At 46.5% G+C, this 16,218-nt stretch overlaps 1 protein-coding gene across 1 annotated transcript in view; it reads left to right on the top strand.

The window, feature by feature from the left end:
* LOC147636265 (transcription factor GTE9-like) overlaps positions 1–15,931 on the top strand; it is a 33,151-nt gene extending 17,220 nt beyond the window's left edge. Inside the window, exons 11-13 of the mRNA XM_086801708.1 lie at positions 15,133–15,199; positions 15,288–15,418; positions 15,499–15,931. Coding sequence (XP_086657834.1) covers positions 15,133–15,199; positions 15,288–15,418; positions 15,499–15,786 — 486 coding nt within the window. The 3' untranslated portion in view covers positions 15,787–15,931. The remainder of the gene's footprint in view (positions 1–15,132; positions 15,200–15,287; positions 15,419–15,498) is intronic.
* The last annotated feature ends 287 nt before the right edge of the window (positions 15,932–16,218 follow it).

Here is a 16,218-nt window from a genome sequence, read left to right on the forward strand (position 1 = left end):
TATGTATGGTTTTTAACCTAGATCACCTGTTACAGTAGGATTCTCAGGACTTCAGCATGATGCAGCGCGTAATTTTTTGCAAGATATGCAAGAAATGTTACAAGTTGTGAAGGAATCTATTAGAAGTGCTTAAGACCGAGAGATTTTATTCTAATAGACATCGTTCACCCAGAGAGTTCGAGTTCCAAAAGATTCCGAGACTTTACGAACAGGTCGATCTCCGAAATTATCCCTTAGATACTGTGGACCATTTCGTATTACACGACGGATTGGTTTAGTTGCATATGAACTGGATTTGCCTTCTCATGTGAAAGTTCATCCTGTATTTCATGTCAGTAGACTTAAGGAAGTACTGGGTGGAACAGACCAGTTAGTTACTCCTCAAGAAATCATAGATATCGAAGACATGACATTTGTTCCACACGAACATGAAAGATTCTTGGATTTCGTGAAAGAAGATTACGTAATACGCTTATCACGGAATATAAGATCAAGTGGAAGGATCGTGTTGAGGAGGACGCTGTATGGGAGACATTGACTACTCTTTAGACAGATTACCCTGGCTTTTTAGTGAGCTCAAGAGTGAGCTCTTAGAGGAAGGGGAGTATGTCATGTGCACAGTGTGTATCTACCGTGTGCTACACGCACACAAGACTAGTTTCGAGGTTTGGGGAAGCTTGGAGCTAGGCAAGCATATTGGCGAGCTGAGTTAGGCATAGACTAACGAGTGGGCACCCAAGTATGTGTCAGAATACGCAGCGGAGATGATGACCAGATCTGGGAACACTAGAGCAAAACGCATGCAGAAAAAACAGCACAAGAGAGAGAGAGAAGTAGGCGTGTAACTCTGCTCTATATACACAAGAAGATCCCGGTATGATACACAAGTGGTATGGGGGCTGCGGGCCTATATATATGCTCCCACATGAGCAGTCAGCCTGCTGAAAAAGGCTCCACGGCTGCATCATCAGTCGGCCAGTACCATGCAGCCAGTCGGCCAGCAGTGAGGGTCCACGACTGCATCAAGTACAGTCGGCCAGCTCCAGTACACACATCTGATGTAGTCGGCCAGCAAATGGATCCTCCTGCCAACTCAGGGCTACCTCCCAAGCCACAGAAAAAATGAAAAAAATAAGGGAAAAATGCAAAGAGTGGGGAAAAATGATAAAACACCTCTTAAGGGCGGGCACACCCACAACAAAGGTCCTGGTGTATAAAACTGGACAGGAGATGACTTCTAACACCCCCTCTCAGCTCCTAGCTGTGAAACCAACCACTGGGAGCTGGGGTGCCGCCTGAGCAAATCCTGAGAGGGCGACTTCGTGAAGAGGTCCATCGTACTGTCCTCCGTCGAACAGAACTCTAGCAGGATGTCATCAGCAATGATCTATTCACGAACAAAGTGCCTCTGGATGACCATGGGTTCCTCCAGTGGAAGCCCAAACCTGCAATGCAACCTCTGCATCCTCATCACCTCACAAGCAGCATCACAAGCAGCCCGATACTCTGTCTCTGTCCGCGACAAGGCAAAAGATGACTGCCTCTTACTGCTCTGTAAAACTGCTCCTGGGCCTGAAGTAGATCTCCTCGTGTCCGGATCTCCTCCCCAAACCGAGTCACTCCAACCGTGGAGTCGGACTCCATCCAACAATCCCCCTCCTGTGTACAAGAGTCCATGATCCTTCGCATGCCGCAGAAACCACAGGAAACGCAATCCTGCCTCCCAAAGAGTCATCTGCAACCATGAGCTCAATTGCCTCATCAGGAAGCTCCCGTCCAATCTGGTGTCCATCAACCAGATCAATGAACCATACTGCTTCTGAGTCAAAGAGGCATCACACAGCCCACAAGGATCAACACCTGTTACGGTGTACAAACAAGTCTTGGAAACCTCCTGAAGACCACACAAGGCCTTCTGAAACTTGTCAACCACCCCCTCTGAATCCGGAACCACAAAGCCTGGAGAAACCACCTCCTTCTGCAAGTAATCACCTGCCACTTGCTTGGCTTTCCGAAAGGTCCCCGTGGAAAGAACATCCTCATCAACTAGAGGTTCTATGTCCCGAACATGACGAGACATCAGAGCATAAGTGACCTGTTCAGTTTCCTCTGACTCACGAACACAAGAACCACCAACATCAGTACTGGAAAGTTCCTGCCAATTGCTGCCATCTACTGGCAAGCTATCCACCATCTGGTCTCGGAAAGCCCGCACCTGCAGCGTATCCACACTTAAGTGGCAATTACCAGACTGTCACTCATCACAAACTTGAGGACCTGGGAGAGAGAGTGCTGAAAGCTTGTAAACTCCATTCTCCACTCCACCTTCCCAAACCACTTGGCCTGTTGCTTTGTCTCGGAGAGCAACAAAATGCTCATCAAACTCCACCCGTACGCCAGTCTTGCAAACCTGATGCACTGACAACAGATGAAAACCAAGTGTCGGAACATACAACACCTGGGAGGAATGCTTCCCCCCTCTGCCATTGGGAACTATCTCCATCCTGCCCTCACTGTGAACTGAGATAGTGGACGTATCCCCAGTAAGAATATGACCAGAAAGCCTGTAGAGAATATGACCAGAAAGCCTGTAAAGAATATGACCGTTGGCCAGTAAAGGCCTCCGAACCTCCACCCTGAGGAGGGTTCGTGAATCGTTCCTCCTGGTCCAAGACCATGGGCACAAGCTCCTCCCACGTGATGGTGTTGAGCCTGCCACTGGTAATCAAAGACGAGTAAAATGCTGAGTACGAAGAGGGCAAATGTGATAGCAACGTGATGGCCATGTCCTCCGACGATATCTCCTTCCCAGCCTGAAGAACTTCCCACTGAAGAGCGTGCAGCTCGTTAATATGCTCCCGCATCGTCGACGACTTTGCAGGGCTCATAACCCGCATCTGTACTTCCAAGGAGATCCTCTTCATTGGCGATACCCTGTTGTAAAGAGAGGCCAAATGCTGCCATATACCTCTGGCCAGCGTCATATGCTTTACATGATTGATTACCTGCGGTGTGCAGTTGAGAAAGATAAACGAACGGACCTTGGCGTTGACACGATCCCACATCTGTGTCTGAGCCTCCCGGTCTTTCGGATCGACGGTAACTCCCCTTCCTCTACTTCCGGCCGTGGAACACCAACAACGACGAAATCGGCAAGGTCGTAAGACTCCAGAACAGATTCCATCATCACCTTCCATATGCCGTAGTTGCTCCCGTACAATTGACGGTCCACTGGGAACGTGGGGACTGTCGGGATCTTCACATGTCTCTCGGCCATCTCAAACAGATCTGCCATGGCGGGGATGTACTCTGAAAAGGGTGGGTGGGTGTGAACAAAGAAGAACTAATACCTGCAAGTGGCTGTCCAGCAAATCAGCCCGCCGTCCTCTTGCTTCTCCTCTTCCCGAACAGTCCAAAACAGTCCACCAATCAGCCACACAACAGTCCCCCTCTTGCTCACACAAATCCCAATAACTATCTAGAGCCTAGGCTCTGATACCATGTCAGAATACGCAGCGGAGATGATGACCAGATCTGGGAACACTAGAGCAAAACGCATGCAGAAAAAACAGCACAAGAGAGAGAGAAGTAGGCGTGTAACTCTGCTCTATATACACAAGAAGATCCCGGTATGATACACAAGTGGTATGGGGGCTGCGGGCCTATATATATGCCCCCACATGAGCAGTCGGCCCGCTGAAAAAGGCTCCACGACTGCATCATCAGTCGGCCAGCACCATGCAGCCAGTCGGCCAGCACTGAGGGTCCACGACTGCATCAAGTACAGGCGGCCAGCTCCAGTACACACATCTGATGTAGTCGGCCAGCAAATGGATCCTCCTGCCAACTCAGGGCTGCCTCCCAAGCCACAGAAAAAATGGGAAAAATGAGGGAAAAATGCAGAGAGTGGGGAAAAATGATAAAACACCTCATAAGGGCGGGCACACCCACAACAAAGGCCCTGGTGTATAAAACTGGATAGGAGATGACTTCTAACAGTATGGACGGGCGGGCGCCCAAGTGTGGACGCCCGATGACCGGCCAAGAGCCTATAAAAGGGTGGCCAAGGTTAGTCATTAGTCATATAGAGTCTCGCATGATTTGTGAGAGCTCTATGGTCTGGAGCCTGGATCTAGTGCAGACGTGCACCTGCTTCATGTAGCCGAGGCCGACAGTAGTCTCGAGGCCCGCGAGGGTAGCTTCGTGGCAGTATGGGACGTCACGAAGTAGAGATTGGTTGGTACGTCCATCTAGTTAGCTCAGCTCGTGGCTCGGTGGGGACAGCCAAGTCTGTGGGCTTGCCCACGGCTGTTGTGGTTGGGAGGTGAGTCAGGCCTGCATCCCCTTCTTGTTTGTTTGGTTTGTTTGAAGGTTTCGAGTCTCGTACCAGGAACGTTCTACGAGGAGATCCTTTGGGGATTTGACACCCTCCTTCGCACTGTCGCCACTAAGTCCCCGTGCTCGCCCTCCCCCCCCCCTCCCCTCCCCCCTTCGGCGGCCTGCTTGCCTCCTTCGCGCCTCGCAGCCTCCTCCCTACTTGCCCCCGCCCTCGCTACCCCCCCTCCCCCTCTTGCTCACCTGTTGTTCCCCCCTCTCCCCCTTACTTCTTTCAACCCCCCCCCCCCCCCCCCCGCGCCCCCCGCCCGACAGCCTGCTTGCCTCCTCCGTGCCTCGTTGCCTCCTCCTTGCGTGCCCCGCCCCCGCCCTCGCTACCCCCCCTCCCCCTCTTGCTCACCTGTTGCTCCCCCCTCTCCCCCTTACCTCTTTCACCCTTCTCTCTCTCTCTCTCTCTCTCTCTCTCTCTCTCTCTCTCCCCCCCCCCTCCTCTTGGCCGTCGGCTGCCCTCTCTCTTTCCTACCCGTTGCCACCTGTTTCCTGTCTTCTAGTGTGCGTTGCTTCCCCACTCCCCTCCCCCCTCCCTTGCCTCCCTTCTCCTTTCCCTTGCGGCCTCTCCTGTCCTCCCCCTCGTCTCCCTTTAGGCTTCGTCTCTCCATTCTCACCTCGTCCCCTCCGTCCTTATCATGCGGTTTTTTCAATTCTTGGGTTATATCTTTCGGCAAGCTTTGGCCTCTTCTGGTCTTCTCCCCTTAGGGGAGGACTCCATGGCAACCGCTCCGTCATCCCAACCGAGGCCGCCATCCCTTGCCTATCCTTCTTAGAAGCGGACCTCCAACTCCATTCTTCGACAATTGCATCCCTAGAGGCCTCCACTCTGGTGTGCAAGATTGTTGGTAGCCGCCGGGCGCGCGGACAACTCAGAGATCTTTTATAGGCTAGCCTCCTTGGAGTGCTTGTAAAGATTATTGATATTCATCCTTTGGGACTTGGCTACTACCAGGTTGAGTTTGACTCGCCAGTGGCATCCGACAGTCATGCAGTTGAGCCTCATCACACTACATATGTCCAAGGAGTGCTTGTAAAGATTACTGATATTCATCCTTTGGGGCTTGGCTACTACCAGGTTGAGTTTGACTCGCCATTGGCATCCGACAGTCATGCAGTTGAGCCTCGTCACACTACATATGGCCAAGGCCTTCTTTGTGAGGTGGCAGCACGACTTTGATCCCACATCCGACCCATTGGCTGGCGTTTCAGGCTTTTCTCGTGACAGTGTGCTCCCCAAACCTTAGGAAGAAATACCTTCCTCTTTTGCCATTGATTGGTGGAGCCATTGGGAGAGTGATGGAATCCCTCCCCATTGCCGCTTTGGCTCTCGCTCGAGTGGCCGAGATTCCATCCCTTCGCATTTGTGTCGCCTCTTTGGAGACAGTGCTACATGTCATATCTCTTCCTTGTCTCCGGGGAGACTCCATTCTGCAAAGATTAGAGTAACCTGACCTCCCAGGCCAATGCTTCATATGCAGGCAGATGGGACATCTCATTAGAGCTTGTCCTTGTTGCCAATCTAGGAGACCGCCTCCGGTGGTTCCCTTCGGGCCCAACTCAAATCATCCTTAGGGGTTTGGGAGGGATGCAGGCCATGAGGCAGCACAACACCAGGACCCAACCGTGGAGGACATTGTTGCTGGAGAGTGGTAGACTGTTGGCCCGCGCCAGGGTTGCCAGTTGACTTTCAGAGCTGAGCGACGCCACCGTGCGCGCCATGCTCGCAGAGCACATGAGGATTCGGTTCTGTGAGAACCTTTTCGAGAATATATTTCAGCATCCACTCGTCGGCGATAGGCTCCCTCACAGTCACTTTGAGGATCCCTCCTCCGGCCCCTCCAGATTCTAGGCCGAGCGCAAAGCAGGTTCCTGGGTCCCCGAAGGAAGGACGGCTTAGCCCTCCTCGGTGGTGTCCCTCACCCCGTCGAGATTCCTCTTCAGGTTCTCAAATTCCAGTGAGGCCAATTGGTCCCACTAAGCCCTCGGCGAGCCCCTCTCCACACCCTCCCTCTCCGGCGGATTCCTCCCTACTGTTTCCATCTTCCTCTTCCCAGCTTTCCGGTCCCCTGATATCATGTGGGACAGGGGGTTACACTATGGAGGTGCCTCCATCTCATAATATGTGCCGCATCGGACGCTGGTGGATCTCCTTAATATCCTCTGTGGTCAGCACCCTGACTGGGTGTCCCTTGGAGATTGGCTTGCATTCAGATAGCTTTCCCCTGAGGCTCAGAAGAGAGGCTTGGCTAGGATCCGGGGCAGAGACAGACTCAGCTTCGACATCGACTCTTATTCCTTAGGAGTGGCTGAACTCTATCCCTGACCCCTCTCTCTCTCCCCCGGCAGTGGTTGGGCGTGTTTACTAGTCATGATATTCTCTTGGCAATTTATGGCACGGATGAGAGCTGCACTTTGCTCACTTTGTCAATTGAACCCCATGGCAGACTAGTGAGATTAGACCTCCCTTTGGATGACTTCAGTGGATGCACCTTGTAGAGGGTGAGCATGATCAGACTTCATGCACATGAGTGGCACATGGACCGCCCTCCGACCAAGGTGGCTAGGGAGGGACTTCGGCGTTTATGGATTTGGGAGAGCCGGCCCGTGCCTCCAATGGGACCCAGGGGAGTGGACTTTCTATAATCCTGCAGACAAAAAGGAGACTCTAGGTATCCCATTTTTTGCACACACCGCACGGCTAGGCCACAAGATCCAGATTCTCGAGGTCAAGGGCACCCTGGTAGCAGCAAGACATTGGCAGTCTCAGGACCTCTCATCGCATTTTCTCTCAGATTTTTGGAAGACTCTGGACAGTTTTCAGCTCGAAAGATCACCCTCTTTTTGTGGCTATTGGCACATAGGAGTTTCGCGATTTGCACATGGTTGGCCATTGGTGGTAGACCAGCAGCTTGTTCGAGGTGTGGCCACCTCAGGAGTCTCAGCGACATTGGCTTTGGGATTGTTCGAAGGCTTAGCAAGGTTGGTAGAGAATTCTCTGCATTTTCACGTTAGATAGGACCTCTAATCATATCGTTTCATGGGGCACTGTCGCTTGGGCCACTGAGGCTGAGATTGTCATGGCTTATGAGGAGGAAGTTGGGGGGCTAGTCCTTTAGGTCTCGCACCTTCGGATTTCGTTAGTTCATCGAAGGCACCCACACTCCGCTTGCAGAGTCCATCAAGAGCATTTGGCTCGACAACATTCATACCCTCCGCGGCTAGTGGGGCAAGTTGCAGGGTAGCTCTGATCGTATGTGAAAACGGCGGGAATGCCTTCTTGAGGCTCTGGCAACCTTGCCCTTTTCTCATAGATAGAGGTGGTGAGTCCACTTGGCACTACAAACCACCTGTGTGGTTATTCCTTCCCCCACCCCTTGTATGAAATAGCCATCTCCTCATAGAGCGGCCAGCGGGAGGAGGAGTGCATCTTTCTTCCCGTCTTGTTCTTTGATCCTTGCCTGTACGTGGAGGTGAGTTTGTATCTAGCCCTTCGAGGTTGTATTTAGTCCTTCGAGGTTGTTTTTTTGTTAACTAATAGAAGGATCTTATTTCCGGGAAAAAAAACGGTGAAGACCATGGTTGTGGCAGCTTGGTTGGCACCCAAAAAGGTGCCATGGCTTGGTTAAATCCAAGGGACCTAGGGACTTAAGGACAAGGGACCAGCTAGGCCCAGTTAGGGGCATGACTTTTCATGCTCATCCAGCTCTCTTCCAATGGTTTTTCTCATTTAGCGCCAAGTCAGACAGTCGGATACCCTTTATAAAAGGGGTTCAAGTCAGCCAAAAGAATTTGACTAGAGCTTAATTCTTCAATACTTGAGTAAATATATAAGGCAAAGAGCGGAAAGTTGCGTTGGTGCATTAGACACAGGCTCCTTGTTAAATAGGAGCTGCAAAGGTACAAATGAAGAGGCATATTCCTTAGTGTAAGGGTGACGCTTGAATGAAAAGTTCTCTCCTTTGGACGCAGAGATGTGTCCTTTGGTGATGACCCATGCGACAGGATGTGACCCTTCATTTCAATGATTGAAGGCTAATCAAGAGTAGTTAGAGAAATCAAGGCACAATCATGACATGCCCTCCCACTTAAAATAAGAGTATAGTTAAATAAGAGACTTCTGATGTTGAAAGAGTTCTAGAAATATTGATAGATGTTGTTAAAGGTCTTCGTCATTGGGTCATTTATGCTTGGGGTGAAGCTCACACTGAGAAATAATGAAAAAGTTTCCTCTATTGTCTTGTTGTCGTCGTGCTTTAAATTCTAAATCCCAAGTTTTGACACCATTCTTTAATGTCTTCTTCTTTGTCCGCTTTCAAACGTTGGCTTGAAGTTGTCTGAATTGAAGATTCAACCATGAATTCGCTCGATGATACTTGAATAGTATCTATTGAAGTTTTGGATGGAAAGTAGTGAAGTACTCGTACAAGTTATTAGAAGAATGTGTGAAATTTTCAGCAGTGTTAAAAACGTTATCCTCTTGTTTGGTATCAACCATGTCATACCATGTGGGTAAGGTTGAAACAAGTGTTATATCTGCTTTGGTAGTCTTTGTGTCTTCAAAGAAGTCTACCGTTCGTGACTCATCATTTTGAGATGAAGAAGCCAAAGACTCTTTAATATCATCCTCGTGTTCTTGTGAACTCATGCTGAAAGAATCCTTGGTGTTATCATCAAGTGACTCAATAAAGTTTTCCATAGTTGTGTCAACAAATGTGTTCTAAGGCAGTTGTGAACTCTTTAAAGAAATGATTGAAGCAAGGCTAGCACTAACATTAAGTGCATGAGCTACTGTATGTTTTCCTTTTGAATTATCGGAGCAATCTTCTGAAGTTAAAGGTTCCACATTATGATTTTGAGTAGCATTGGGTTGTTTAGTGCATTCAAACCATCTATGATTGCCATGACAAATTGTGCACAATCCCGTCTTTTGTTGTCCACAAGAAGATGAGGCTGCTTTAGGGTGAGGATTGTGAGACTGGTCCTGTCCATGATCAAATATATGTGGTTGAAAGAACTGTTGACGCTGAGAATGATAAGAAGATGACTCTTCCTGTTGGAGGTTGCTGCGAATGTTGCCAAGGGGAGTTATACTTGTTCATAACCCTCACGAACGATATGTGAATTATTGTCATAACGACCTTGAGAAGCTGATGTTTCCTTATACGCTCTCAGCATTATGAATGGCAGCAACAGCAAGGTTGATAGGATTGTACTTTTGCGCATCGATACGAAGTGTGGGATTTAAACCTTCAATTAAGGCCTGAAGCTCCTTCGTTGGGGATAGAGAATCAATCTCGAGTATGAGATTAGTGAATTGTGAGATATAAGAAGCGAAGCTATAGAATCAGTTTGATTCAAGTGGCTTGAAAATCGGCACTGGCAGGAATGAACTCCTTACGGATGACCTGCTCAAATTTTTCCCTTGTCATAACCGTTTTTCCAGCGCGTTGTCGTCATTGCCACCAAAGTAAGGCAACATCCTTAAGTAAGGATGCGGTAATGTAATCTTCTTGGCATCGGAGTCAAAATACATGAAGTTTAAGTGTATACTTATTGCATTGTTCTCCATAGGACTCAATGGTTGAATAATTTTCAATTTCTTTGTTTTACTAGGTTTCAAAAGTCATCCGATAAAGAGTCTTAAGATCGTCACCTTCCACCTCATGAGAATATTGTCTTCATTTTGTGGTATTGATGTTGTAGTGTCAACTGCTGGTGTAGAACTGGTATAAGAATGGTGGTCCGTCTACAAGTGCTAGATTTGAGAAGCGATTGTTGCCATGGACTCTTGGCTACTTCATGTGCTGCAAAGGTTGTTGCGAGCCGGCTAGAGCCGGACTGCCAGGTTGGTGGGTATCGTCCTCCACATTAGTGTGCTGAGATGAAGACTCTGGAAGTTGAGGTTGCGGGGGTTGTGGTCGCTGATGCCTTTAGGCTTTGGGTCCTAGTGAGGACCATTAGCAGGTGGGTGAGGCAGAGGTTGTGGTTGCTGATGCCTTTGGGTCCTAGTGAGAACCATTAGTGGGTAGGTGAGGCAGAGGCATATTGGAAGCTTGAAAGGGGTAGGTTGCAAGCTGGGGAGGTTGTTATAAACTACCTTGTATAGGCAAGAAGATCAGCTGGAACCAAGAGCACTGGGATTGGTTGTTGCTGTAGTAATGAATTTGCGGGTATCTTGTAGGTAAAAAAGCCAAAGGGTATCTTGGTGCCATGAAGCATAAGAACAACTTGTTGCATGGCTGAATGTTGCACACGTCGGAGAGTGGCCATGCGCTAGTTGTAAGCACAGAGCACTGAGGAGAAAGAGGGAGTCAAAATGACGAAGGAGAGGGGAGGGAAGGGCTGATGCGGCCTTTTTTTTTCCTTCAAAGGTGACAAATTGTTTTGGTTTTTTTTGCAGCTTTTGCATTGGGCTGGCCATTTTTGCATACGTGAAGAGCTAACCGTTTTTTTTTTTCTTCTTCAAAGAGCATGTTAGGATGACCAACCTTTATTTTTTGTTTGGTTGTTTGCATGCCTGTAGGCAATTGGTCGTGGCTACCAGTAATTGGCCATGCTGCATACATGGCGTTTTGAAAGGCCTAATGTAAAAGCCTTAGGTTATAAGGCTAAGGCTTATGGTCTTAATGTTTACATTAAACTTATGATATTTGAAGAGTCATGGCTTTCTTCCATAACGAAGAGGTGGCGACTCCTATGTGACAATTCAGCCTAGGAGGGTAAATAGCAAGCGATGCTTCATACAGGTAGAGAGGTAGCTGATTAGAGTCCTAGCAAGGCACTATTGTAAGTGCTCATATGTGGATGGTGACTCTAGTGGGAGTGTGGCATTCTGTCATTGGTTACTCTTGGTACACAGAGAACCAGGGGTTATTTTGAGGACACCCGACAGTGATCCAAGTGTATGGAGGTCTACTTAGGTTAGACTAGTTGAGATATGATTTTAGGGTTAGGGTTTGGCTATGGACATGGGTTGGAGTTTGTTTGCTTTGATACCATTGTTAAGCTTTTAGCTTAGTTAAACATTATTAAACATAATTAAAGAGCTTAATACTTGAATATTTGAGTAGATATGAGGCAAAGAGTGGAAAGTTGTGTTGTTGCAAGCCTTGTTGAATAAGGCTTGAAAAGGTACAAATGAAGAGGCACATAATTAAACATAATTAAAGAGCTTAATACTTGAATATTTGAGTAGATATGAGGCAAAGAGTGGAAAGTTGTGTTGTTGCAAGCCTTGTTGAATAAGGCTTGAAAAGGTACAAATGAAGAGGCACATCCCTTAGTGTAAGGGTGTGACTCTTGAATGAATAGTTATGTCCTTTGGATGTAGAGGTGTGTTCTTTGATCAAGAGATGTGTTCTTTGATGATAACCCATGTGACATGGTGTGACCCTTCATTGGTGTCCTTTCAATGATTGAAGGCTAATGAAGAGTAGTTAGAGAGATCAAGTCAAAATTGTGACAACTATATGCCAAGTGTGTGCATTCCTCGTGGGCCAGCCAACTGAGGGAAAACCCAACAAGACAAGAGATACTCAGATCAGCAATCAATGCACAGCTTTGAGGCTTCCTTGGGGGCAAACAATGTCCAACTAGGGGCAACCAGCTCAGATCAGTCATCATTTAGGGCAGATTTAGTCCATTCTTTGTGGTCATTATAGTTGCGGCAATATAAGCTGATACACTCGCAACATTTAGTAATTTGGAACCCATATTGTGTACTGTGCAAAGCTCTCTACCTCTTCTCTGTTCTAATTTCTTCCAAATCAGTTATTAGCTAGTTGCCTTGATCACCATAAAAGTGCTTTCATTACCACTCATGTAAACAAAATCTTTAAATTTATTGGATGATCAAGTCATGTGAATGATTGAAGTGATGGTATGAAATTGACTGATTAATAATAGGCTTGGATGTTTAGTACAAGAAAACATGTCCAAGAACCTGTCAATCCTCAAGCAACCCTATCACCTTGTTAGTGTAAGCCCAGCAGGGCGTGTTGTGACAGATTCAACCACGTATCCAAAAGATAGAAATATAGAGAGAGAGAGAGAGAGAGAGAGGGAGAGAGAGAAGGGTTTAGGGAACTTTGCATAGTATACACACACACTGAGCGGGGAACAGGCCCCGTCCTCTGTCAGGAATTTATTCAGGAACAATCCACTGGCACGCAAGCTAGGATCAATACAACCAATGAATACAAAAGCAAACAAATATGCTGATGTAGAATCCCAAGTTGAAGTCGATGTCAAGGCATGAGATCTTTAATGCCAAGCACACCATGAGGATGACCCACGAGAATCTCTCACTGGGCTAGTACCAAATCCAATATCCAATATCCAAGTCCAAGTTCAAATCCGAGTCTAGATGCAAGTCCTGTTCTACAAGTGCTCAGGCGATGATACGAGTAGTGTAGAGAAGCACTACTGGCTGCTTTACTAGGCGTTGAATGGACAAGTCTGGGCAGCGCTGCTGAGGTGGCACAGGTGGTGAGGAGGTGGCACAGGTGGCTTAGACGACACATGCGGCTGATGGTTGTAGTGGCACAGGCGGCTGGCGCTAGCTGCACTCAGGTGGCTGAGAAAGGCGCAGTGCTGGTGGCAAGTGGCTGAGACATGCGCACAAGTGCTGGGGCAGCACAACTAGGTGGCGGTGTACAAAGGCATATTACTCAACCTTTGTCAAAGTTCTTTAGCTTTGCTTTTTTAACTTCAAGACTTTGCTTTTTGGCCCTGGAGCTGCTTTTTGAAAAAGCGGCATTTAGCCTTTTGGTATGGCTCAATCTCCTTTTGCCAATGGTGCTCTTGGCTCGCAGTCAACCCAATTTGACTTTTTGCTTTTCTCTGCGTTTTGACCAAGACTAGTGCTTTTTCTTGAGCAAACCTTATGGTCCCTGTCCCTATGCCTTCTTCCGCCTGTCTTGTGTCCGGGCAAGGGTTCCATCATGTGAAATAGAGCTAGGAGGGCCAAATGGTTACAGTTAGTATCAAGTTTGGTTACAAAGGTCTTGTTTGAGCTTCTCAATACTTGAGCATTAAAAAAAGAAAATTACAGTTAGTATCAAGTTTGGTTACAAAGGTCTTGTTTGAGCTTCTCCATACTTGAGCATTAAAAAAAGAAAATTACAACCCTCCTAAGGCCCCATCTTAGATATTGGTGTCTTTTTATGTGCGCGCGCGCGCACGCGCACTTGCATGTGCCGGCACGCTTGCAGACTTGAAAAAATCCTTATCTAGTTCTTCCGATTTATGAGTCTGTGCGCCCAGACTCTTAATTTCTTCCTTACTACTACTAGGCTGTGTGTTTGACAATTAAGTTGGTAGAAAGGTAGGTTGAGGGTACCTTTCATTACAGAAAAGGGTGCATTTGAGGAATTTATGAATCATTTGAAAGCTGTTTCTTTGAAATGTTAATATTTAGCTGTGTGATCAAAGCTCCATTGGTTTTTTGCCAAATTTCTAGTCTTCTGATCTGCGCTTTACTTGGCACGGTGGTTCATGTATAAAGATATGAACATGATTGTACATAATCATGTCTTGAGCTAGATATTGTAGTGAAGGTCTTTTCTATTGTGTATTTGCAAAATGATTAGTGTTAAGCTCTATTTGCATAGGCATTAATCAAAGTTAACTTCCACATCCATGTGACATTGGTATGAGAGCTGTCCATGTCAAGTTGATGGCCTGAAGCTTTGTGAGTAGATTCTTGTGAAGTTGAGTTTGTGGAGTTCGATATAATATTTTTCTGTTTCTTAGTGAATCCACGACCATTCAAGATAATGGATGAGCATCTCTACATATTCTAAAAGCTAAATACATGTAAACATCAAACTTTGCTCTATATAATTACAATGGGTTCATATGTTATTTTATTTAAATAAATAATCAGTGATAAAGTGCAAATCAAAATAATCAGGGATTAGAACAATAAAATTACATACCAAATGAAGACAAAGTGTGTTCAATGACGAGCTTCAAAATCTCGTCTTTGGTAGTATACCTCAAAGAAGGGGGTGTCAGGAAACAGACAGCTGCAGTCAGTTTGTTTAGATTTGAAGCAGAGCAGAGAACAGCTCTTTTTTTTTACAGTACTACCATTCAAGGTGACTAACAGCCTGGAAGGAAAGCCCATAAATGGGCTCCTGGTTAAAACCGTTACTTCTGCCCTGCAAGTACTGTAGATTTCAATACTTTTGCAGCAACAGCTTAAACTCAACAGTCATACCTTGTGCGGCCTGTCTTTATGAATTTTATTTTTAAGATTTATATCAAGCAGGCGTGCAAAGTTTCATGAATAGCAAGGATGGACACTAAAACAGGCATGTGAAAGGTGGAAGAAGTAGATGGAGATTCGAAGTTGGACACTGGGTTTCTAAAAAATGCGCGATCAAACATTATATAGGATAAAATCAATCAGATACAGCTGCTTGTAAAATGAGTATAGATAGCCATTCTGTCTTCAGCAGCACATTTTTAATTGATCATCTTTGTCTCCTCCAACTTTGCTCAAAATATTTTAACACGCATACACGTCTAGGAGAGAAGGAAGCATGTAGCAATGTCATCTAGATTGAGTTTACATGATCCCCATAGGATATCATCCTACCCACCTGCTTGTGTGGCCGTTTAAGTGTTGCACCATGGTGTTAAGGTGACTGTTATTTTGTAAGCTGTCATCAAAGACAGTTGTAAAGTGGATTGTTTGATGCTTGCTATTCTGAAGGTTGTAACGACTGCTTGGTTTGGCAGAGCAATGGTACTGATCCTGAGATGCTGAGAAGAGAGAGGGAAGAACTTGAAAGACTCCAACAAGAAGGTATAGCGTGCAGTCCTAGTTTGGTTTGCATAGCAATCTGCAAAATTGCTGTGTCCATACTAATGGAGCTTCTTTTATGTACTAACAGAGAAAGCCAGGCTACAAGCTGAGGCTAAAGTTGCTGAGAATGCCCGGAGGAAAGCAGAGGCTGATGCTGTTGCAAAAGCAAGGCGTGAAAGGGAAGCAGAACGGCGGGCAGCTCGTCTAGTGCTTCAGCAGGTTTTCATTCTCTTTAGTTGACACCTGTGTGATGTCAACCTATGGATTTTTAATGATCTAATGAAGGCTTTCTTTGGCAGATGGAGAAGACTGTAGAGATGGATGAAAATAGAGATTTCTTGAAAGACCTAGAAATGCTGGGAACTGCTCCTGTTGAACACCTTCCAATCGTGTGTGAATCTAGTCCGGCACATTCGCAGGAGGGTTTGCCTGCCTTCCCTTTTCAATGTGGCAATCCTCTTGAGCAGTTGGGCCTCTTCATGAAAGTGGATGATGAGGAAGATGACCAAGAAACTCTACGACCTTTAGGACCACAAATGAACGTCTCTCCCCATGACCAGAACGAAGAAGGGGAAATAGATGATTGACATGCACATACAAAATATATTGAGATTGGTGATTTGCACCTCAATAAGAGTTTCCATGTACATATTTTACCTTCCTTTTTTGATAGGGGGAGTTTTGTATCTCGAGCGAGTTGTAATATAAGAATTCACGGGATTTTCTTTCAAATTCTGGTTTCCAAAACTTAAGTTGCAAATGGAGTGGACTCTCTGTCAATTATCCTCCATTGATGTAGGTGAGCTCTCTTTCTACAGTAAGCATATTCATTACGAATCAAAGTTGTAACATATAAACACGGGTTTCCCAAGCCCAAAGCCATGTCCGTACTTACAAGAAAAGACGTGCATCCTTGATCTATAATTGGCATAATAATGTTTCATGTACTACCAATGGTCAAATTGAATTTATGATTAAGGTTCATGACCAAAGAATATAATCCATAGTTAGATCTAGAG

Source organism: Cibotium barometz, chromosome 8 (genome assembly GCF_041138505.1).
Source record: "Cibotium barometz isolate CiBa-2024 chromosome 8, ASM4113850v1, whole genome shotgun sequence".
NCBI lineage: Eukaryota > Viridiplantae > Streptophyta > Polypodiopsida > Cyatheales > Cibotiaceae > Cibotium > Cibotium barometz.